Here is an 8,819-nt window from a genome sequence, read left to right as displayed (position 1 = left end):
GGGGGCTCGCGGCATTTAGCCCCGGATATATATGTCGTCTTAAAAGAGGAGCCCCGGAAATGCAAAAAATGCGAGCCCCCGTAAATTTGCATAGAGTTCAATGCAACCAAATTTTAGAGTGCTATTTTCATGCACGCGAAGCTTGAAAAGTAGACCCCGAAAAATAAATTTTATTTTTTCCTGATCTACTCTTGATATATATATATATCATGTGTAATAGTGATATTATGTCTCTATGTGTGGCAATCAGGAGTCATCATATCTAATATATCCTATTATATATATTTGTGCATTTTGTAGCAAATTGGAGAGGCTCAAAGACTAACTTAATGCCTGCCTCTCTGAGACATTAGCTATGCTAATACAGAACCACAAATGTACGTCTGCTATTATTTTGTTATAAATATTTGCCTCGGTAAAATGTTAACTTTAAGAATTGGGATGAATGTCAAAGACTTATCAATCTTTATCGATCACCTCACAGTTGAACTTATTGAGATGATGAAATTAAACCAAAAAACATATAAGAACATGGCGAAATAAGCTATAATTTTCTTATAATTTACAGAAATGTTAGAACTAAAAGTACAGCGTAGTACTGCATGAGGCTAACACTAGTTGCATTTCTACCCCAGCTGTTGCAATCATTGCATGCTAACAATGTCGTGATTTCTCTGTAAGATGCGACTTCACCTTGTCTTTCCTAGACAATATATTGGTTGATGCGATACGCTGAAGCGTGCTGCCCCCTATGTACACCCAACCTCCGGACGCAGACCGACGCAAGTGATCAATGAATTCACTCCAGTTACGCGCCGATGTTTGAAGAAAGCATATTAAAGTCCGTTGTAGCTCAGCTGCTGGTGACGTAGACAAACAGAGCTCTTAAATCGGGTATGTCTGGGAACAAGCTCAGCTCGCAGAAAGTGGGACGTAGGCATGCGTTAGTTGGGCAGACCAGCGAGTCAGTGTGCACTTAGCCTGCTATGGGAGGCGCGTCAGTGTCTAATTTAATTAGCTTCATCTGACATAGTCAGATGCAGCTTGTAGACTGCTTGTATCGTCGTTCGTCCGGTCGTCGTCGTCCGGTCGTACGGTCGTCCGTCAACAGTTGCGCACAATCTTAACCGCTCGACGTACGGTACGCATATGTCGCGTCGTTGGGGGGATCGATCAAAACGAGTTGGATGTCGTAAGACTTGGGCGGTCAAGGTCAAAGGTCAAGAAGGTGTAAAAGAAGGGGAACATTCAACTCGCTTAACTTTAGGTATAGGGAGGAAATGGCAGAATTGCGGGCAAAATTAAACGGCTCGACCTAGCTGCTGATGTCGGTGTATAGCATCATGGTAGGAAAAGCCATCACTTGTGCCGAAATTGGAGGTCACAGGCAAGGTCAATGGGGCCAAGGAGCAGATTTTAGGACCATTTTCCTGGAGGACATGGTCTGACGGATGCGATGGAAACTTTTTGTTTCAGCGTGACCTCTCATTTTTATGCGTTTTTGAAAGGAACCATGAAATGTGCTTCAGCTGGACGTGGCGAAGAAGTAATGTCTGATTAACCTTTTGACCTCAAGAGAGAGGGTTAAACATGGATTTGCTGACTGTCTGTTAAAAGAATTTGACTGCCGGTTTGCAGTAGAATCTATACATGCCTGGATGTATGAGGCTACAATGTCCACAGTGGAAATTTCAAAGCTGAAACACAATTTTGGATTAAAGAAGGTTTATGTTCCTTAAATCGTATAATTTATATCGGCATTGCTGTAGTGTCAGTAATGTTACTGTAACGTATGCACTGCCAGTGGACTACTAGCCAGTGCATGTGGTGTCGGTACTGTGATTTTTGCTTAATTGGTTTGCAGGTGGCAGCTCTCTATTGCGGCAGCCTGCTAGGCTTGCGCTACCGTAATGGATGAGTGCCTTACCTATTCTGCTTTGCAGATAGTTGCTTGCTACTACACTTTTATTGATGGGAGCTTCCATCTTTAATCTGAAGACACTTAAACGTACGCGCCATCTCGTTGCGCAACTTTCATAAAGATCCAACGGAACATTCTTTTGAGAAGGCTTTCCTGATAACCATACCCTGTGCATTCACTGTTCCGAGCGTGTATGTGGAACACATTGGAACTCAACAGGTTATAACTAGAATCCACCATCCACCACAGAGTACCGCAGACGTGTAGATGAGCCGCTGTCGCTATGGCGCACTTGTTGTATTTCAAGTTGGTCGATTATTTACGTTTCATCGTTATTAATATATTAGCTAACAATTTTTATTAAACAAGGTATAATGACAAAAAATAAAAAGAAAACAACGTTAACAAAACGTTTAACATGTTTCATGTAATGTGTTAATTATTGTTTAATGTTGATTGATGTGTTTCTGAATGTTGTTTCTCGTTCGGTCATTTGTTACTACCGCAACCGAGTGTGGGGCATGGACGCGTTTTATTAAAAGATCCGTGTCCCGAGGGATCAGCTGGATGAATCGCGAGTGGCGCCACAGACAGCAAGCACACTTTCATCAATCAGAAGAGCAGGTGAGAAAGATGTCAGCTTGGTTTGCTAACTTCACCAGCCCCAACGCTGTAGCAACGGTTCACGCACTCATCACTCGGTCATTTGGCATTCGCTCATCACTGTCAGTCGAAGCAAAACTCTCTAGAACCAAATAATACCACCGGTAACATTATCTACAAAATCCTATAACTGTACTTCATGTCTAAAAAGTTATTTTACGGCGAGGCTGTGATGAAGACATATGAATAAATTTATGGGCCAGCAGATGTAACAGAATCAACTAGACGACCGCTTACTAGCCGTGCCTCGGCACTGACCATACGTCAGGCATTAATACTTATTGCGTCAATAATATACTTTGAGTGTCTCACGCTGATAACTGAATACCTTCAATACGTTTGTGAGACTATTCTGTGACAAGGACTATGGCTACACTTGTCATTCTTTTATTGAGCGCGCCGGAGAAAGCATTTGTCTAGAAAATTAAGTTTATGCAAATATCGAATTGCGGCATAGAAATAGTGCTGGGATGTGTTAGCGGAAAATAATGCATTTGCCCACCACTCTCGTTTCAAGAGTCATCTGCCATTGAGCGATCGTCGCACACGTCAACTAGCAGCAGCCTGTTTTGGCGGCAATGTTACGATGGTGCCACCGACCGCACGCCTCCATTCACACCTTAACCGCGCTTGCAGATCTACAGCCTACATCGGCTTCCTACGTGAATGTGTGGAAGCTCAGAGCAGAGCAGTGCTGTCTTTGATCCGGGTGAAGAGGAGCGATTGCCAGCGGGACACGTTATCCAGGACAGATGTCGCCGTCGCAGGCGACAGATAGTCTGCCGCAACGACTTTCAGGAGGATCCCGTTTTTGGAGTAGCGGCTAACTCTATATCCCTCTTCTCTCCTCTCCTCTCTCCCTTCTCCTCTCTCTCCTCTCTCTCTCTCTCTCTCTCTCATCTCTCCTCTCTCTCTCTCTCTCTCTCTCTCGCTCTCCTCTCCTCTCTCTCTCTCTTCTTCTCTCTTTCTTCTTTCCTCCTCCTTCTCCTCTCACATTCTCTCCTCTCCTCTCTCCTCTCTCCTCTCTCCTCTGTCCTCTCTCTCTCTCTTCTCTCCTCTCTCCCCTCTTCTCTCTCCTCTCTCCTCTCTCCTCCTCTCCTCTCTCCTCTCTCACTCTCTCATTTCTCCCCTCTTCTTCGCTCTTTCTCTCTCAATCTCTCCTCTCTCACGCATCTCTCCTTCTCTCTTCTCTCCTCTCTCCTCTCCCTCTCTCTTCTCTCTCATCTCCCTCTCTCCTCTCTCTCCTTTCTCTCCTCTCTCCTCTTCTCATCTCCTCCTCTCCTCATCCTCTTCTCTTCTCTCCTCCTCCTCTCATCTTCTCCTCTTCTCGCTCCTTTCTCTCTCCTCCTCCTCGTCTCCTCATCTTCCTCATCTCCTCTCGCTCGCTCCTTTCTCTCTCCTCTCTCCTACGCGTTCTCTACTATGTACAGCTGTTGTTGAAACTTGTTCTTGGAGTGCTCTTGTGATATAGTGAATGTCGGGGATATCGTTGTCGTGATCTGCAATGCTGTGTTAATAGTCCAGTTTACCTCGGCCCGTTAGCCGCGCGTGTCCTTTTTTGCCTATCACTGTGGCAGATCGTAATTTGTCCACAGTTTGAATAGCTGATGGCAAGTGTTTTAGTTTGCCAATAGAGGACAGTTAATTGATCACCACGGCAAATTAATCTCTCAGAGGTTCGTATGATTTTAAGCAGGTTCGCGGTGGGCAGCTTAATAGTGAATAAAATGATATTACATTTGAGTCTTCGGTTTGTGAGCTTGCATGCATACTAGTCACTAGTATTTTAACATTACTAATGTAATGTCAGTGATGTAAAAGCAAAAGGCAAAGATTCCAACATTCTTTACTGATGTGCAGATACCTTGTAATGTGAATGTAGCTGTGACCGTGTGATTGTGCAGGCAATCTTGGATGTGATTTTGCATGTAGTTTTTGAATGCAGCTTTTGTAAACACATACACACGAACTCGCGCACGCACGCACGCGCCACACACACACACACACACACACACACACACACACACACACACACACACACACACGTATATACAAATTTAACCACGTCAATGGTAGAAATCTGTGATATTGCAATATATGTGTGTCTTACTATTATTGTTGTATTGTGGCGACTAGTACATCTGAAATTATTTAATAAAAACATTATTTTCACTCAATTGTGCGCGCATGAGTATTCATTTTAAACGCTCCATAGTAAAATTACATGCGGCAAAAATTAAGTCATGACGGGAATTGATAATATATCTTTCATATGGTGAATATTTCTTTATGCCGCATCACATGTGCGCGACATTGTTTATGCATTTGCTTTAAGCATTATTAAAATAAATTGATTCAGGATCCTACTTCACCATTACCTAATGTGTGAATCATGCAAGCTTGTGGGCGAAATTTGTTTAAGTGACAAGGATACACCGCCTGATGGATATCACTCGATCACTTATTTCGAGGTATTATTTCTTGTCACTGATTTCGAGTTTATGTACATAAACATACAATTCTATCAGTCTGATTATACGTGTAGAAAGTAGCCAACGCAACCTGTCTGGGTCTCCACGAGGATTTACGTTGTGGATTTACGTTAGAGATATACTCCATTATCCACCCCTGATAATATTATACCGATAGCACCTTTGTCAAGAATGATAGGTTAGTGACCAAGACGCCTTCTATTTACTAAGGCAAACCTGTCGGAAGTATAATATTGCTTTGCATCACTTGAGAGCCTTGTATTTCTTATCGGCACTGTTTTTTCTAAATACGTTTCGATAGTTCGTCGTTTTTTAGTAGGCCTACCGTGCGAAAAACGTCGCGATGTGACGGCTGTTAGAAAACGGCTATGTCTATGTATAGGGGTATAAACAGTGCCGTGTCAACCGGGTGTCGACATTTCATTTCACCATGAACAGGAGAACCAACACCGTTCTGTTGCTAGCCGCGCTTTGCGTTTTATTGCTCGCGAAAGATGGACGTGGCAGCAGCAGCACGGTGACGATTGCCGCTTTTAACGTACAAATTTTCGGTGCGAGTTTCATGGAGGAACCTGAACACGTTGACAAGTTGGCGCAGGTAAGCGAATTCAACTCGCTTCGATATAGCAAATAGCTGGATTCTAAATTCAACCCCAGAATTAATGAAATTTAATCGAACTTTTTTTAGGCATCAGATTATTTTTTCTCCATTTCCTGACACATCGGATATAATACTGTTCCGCATTCGTCGTGCTAATTAATTTTTGATTGGTTAAAATCGCAGATAATCCTTCGCTACGATCTGATCCTGATACAGGAGATACGAGAGAAAGGCGAGGTGGCAGTCTACGAGCTAATGGCTATCGTGAACGAGTACGTGAGCATTTCGAGACCGTCTAATCTTTTGAATTATACTTCCTACAGACTGATAAATTTGATCGGTAGAATCAAAGAGAGAATCAAGTAGAATCAAATTTGCAATTTGTACGCGGTATTAGAAATGCCGTCGCATCGCTCTTTAATTAAAAAAAAGTATTAAGCCCGTGCGGCTTAATTGGGGCGTTAATTAATTTGGAGTCTATTTCTGGTTCGCTTGATAATTTGCGGCTGTTTACTTGTGTTCAGATTTGAGTTACGTTGTTTTAAAATCTGCCACAAATGTTCGAGAAATATTGTCAATATCCGCAATGAATTCATCATCGTTTAACGTCAATAATAATTAAGCTAATTATGCATAAGAGATTATTTTTACACTCGCGCAGGAAGTCAAAAGAAGCGTATGCATTAGCTCTCAGTGACCGCCTCGGAAGAACAGATTCTAAAGAACAATATGCGTTCATTTACCTGTGAGTATTTCTCTCATTAACTCTTTACCTGTATGTACCTGTTTTTATATCATATATATATTATATTATATTATATATTATATTGTTTATTTTACTATAATTCTAACTTCGTTGTAATATCATTACAATAATAATTCCTCTTTCACATGTTATATTATTGTTTATTTCTAGGAGAAGCAAGCTGTCTGTTAACAGCTTTTATCACTTTAACGACGTTGAGGATTATTTTGAAAGACCGCCTTACATTGTTCGCTTCGACAGCCCCTCTGTACAAGGTATTCCACGCGAAGCTAGCATATCATTACGTTGGAACGTTTGTTATAACGTATGCATACGCGTAAATGCGCGTGTTTGTGTATACGCGTCTTTGCATGCGCGTGCGCTCCTATGCGCGCATATCTATTTAACGACTTCGCAATCACGAAGAGAACAAAAATTAATATAAACAACAATCGACGGCAGATATGTTGTAAGATCGTCACCGATGATTATATTCAAACGCTTTCTTACTTTGGTGATGTAATTATGATGTTTTATTCATTAGATCTGTCATCGTTTTTATTCATACCGATACATGCGAAACCGTTGGATGCTGTTAAGGAGGTCGACCATCTAGTGGACGTTTACAACGATGCCGTGGCGCGGACAGGGCTAACTGTAAGATATATATATATATATATATACATTTACCTATTATTATATATCATTACTATATATTTACATTACGTAACATCTCGAGCTCTTGCTAACATCGCTTATATGATTTGCTTCACTTTTTTACACACAGGATGCGATTATTGCTGGAGATTTAAATGCCGGTTGTGATTACATCACGAAGAACGATTGGCCGAACATTAGGCTGTGGACTCAGCCAGAGTTCATGTGGCTCATCCATGATAATACGAGCACCATGGTGCTAAGTGACTGCCCTTACGATAGGTACAACTACAGGGAGTAATTAATAGTCGTATACTCAACACCTGATTTACCGCATTTTACACGAGAAGACTTTAAAAACTTGGTGAAATAGAGGTGGAGCTGTATTGTCTCCGTGGTTGCCTCAAATTTATGACATTCCAATTTATTTATTTGTATATTTATTCATTGGTTGCTTGTTTAGTTATTTGTTGTTTATTTGTTTATTTATTTATTGTTTATTTGTTGTTTATTTATTTATTTATTTAACGTAGAATTGTGCTGGCCGGAGCTGCTCTACAGAAGGCTCATGTTCCACTCAGTGCGAAACCTTTTCACTTTGATGAAGAGTACGGCATGACCATGGATGAGGTAAGACCGTAAGACTAATGATTACCTCTAGCTTCAAATAGTTAGTTTATTTTTTCTTACAACGCATACATCGCTAGAATTAACACTCACTGTAATATTATTCAGTTGATTTCGGTGGTTAATCGGTAGCTCGGTGAATTTGTGTTATTTACAATGGCTTGATGCGGTGTCGTTGCAAATGTTGTAAATGAGTTGTCGTAAATGAATATTACTGATATGACGCGGCCACCACAACACAACCGCTACATTGATCTCTACATTGTAGCAACCCTAAACCTAGTTATAGGCTAGATAGTATAATAGCGATCAATGTACCGCTAGCGCGTTTGTTTGTTCTATTGTTGTTTTTTGTTCGCATTGTTTTGTTTTTGTTATTGTTTTTTCTCACAGGCATCTAAACTGAGCGATCACTACCCGGTTGAGTTTCAACTCAAAGCCGCGTCCGAAAGTATAGTTGCCATGGCGACGCCACAGCGGGAGGAGTACAGGGTGATATTCACGGTGACGTCGGCGGGCGGTGTACAACACGCTGATGATCTGAGTGGCTTGAGAATAAGGCATGCGCAAATCACGTACTTCATATCTGAATCATAGCATTTATTATACTGGATTTTACTGGAAATTTTAACCAATTAAACTAATTAACAAATTTAACTAATTTTAACCATTTTAATTACTGGATATCATGAGAATTTAATGTGCTGGATGTGGGCGGGTTGTACGGACAAAGCTACGCTGATAGTAACTGCGCATTTGTAAAGTTTACTACTCCTCCTACATGCTTACATACTCTCTATTTAACGACTCTTGCAAACTGCTTTTAAGCGCGCTCCTGAGTTAGTCGGCTGGCCAGCCGTTCGCTCGTGTTTACGAAAAGTCTGACGTAAATATTAAAAGTTTTACTGACATCAGTACCTAAAACCATCCTGGACACGCTTCGGATCGCCGTGACTGGTTGGAATCTCGAATCGGATCGGAAAGTTAGAAGGAATTTGGTGACACGTCCGAATAATGATGTATTAATATTTGGCCTACACGGAAATATTTATATTATATGATTGATATATCGATTATATATTGATATATTGATTGATAATATCTATACCTATA

At 41.2% G+C, this 8,819-nt stretch overlaps 1 protein-coding gene across 1 annotated transcript; it reads left to right on the top strand.

Annotated features, from left to right (window-relative positions):
• Nucleotides 1–5,506: 5,506 nt before the first annotated feature.
• Nucleotides 5,507–8,303, top strand: LOC106820242 (deoxyribonuclease-1-like). The gene is made up of 8 exons (XM_014824779.1): nucleotides 5,507–5,674; nucleotides 5,861–5,949; nucleotides 6,339–6,422; nucleotides 6,594–6,697; nucleotides 6,967–7,079; nucleotides 7,210–7,361; nucleotides 7,613–7,709; nucleotides 8,100–8,303. The coding sequence occupies exons 1-8, from the start codon at nucleotides 5,507–5,509 to the stop codon at nucleotides 8,301–8,303; spliced, it is 1,011 nt and encodes a 336-aa protein (XP_014680265.1).
• The last annotated feature ends 516 nt before the right edge of the window (nucleotides 8,304–8,819 follow it).

This window comes from Priapulus caudatus, unplaced genomic scaffold, assembly GCF_000485595.1.
Source record: "Priapulus caudatus unplaced genomic scaffold, Priapulus_caudatus-5.0.1 Scaffold41, whole genome shotgun sequence".
Taxonomy (NCBI): domain Eukaryota; kingdom Metazoa; phylum Priapulida; class Priapulimorpha; order Priapulimorphida; family Priapulidae; genus Priapulus; species Priapulus caudatus.
The sequence above is the reverse complement of the archived record's forward strand: the minus strand, read 5'-3'. Positions and strand labels throughout refer to the sequence as shown.

Excerpts from the sequence above, each read along its gene's own strand:
- LOC106820242 (XM_014824779.1), top strand. The coding sequence starts at position 5,507 with ATGAACAGGAGAACCAACACCGTTCTGTTGCTAGCCGCGCTTTGCGTT. Across the intron at positions 5,950-6,338 it reads CTAATGGCTATCGTGAACGA|GAAGTCAAAAGAAGCGTATG; the intron begins GTACGTGAGCAT and ends ACACTCGCGCAG. Across the intron at positions 7,362-7,612 it reads AGTGACTGCCCTTACGATAG|AATTGTGCTGGCCGGAGCTG; the intron begins GTACAACTACAG and ends TATTTAACGTAG.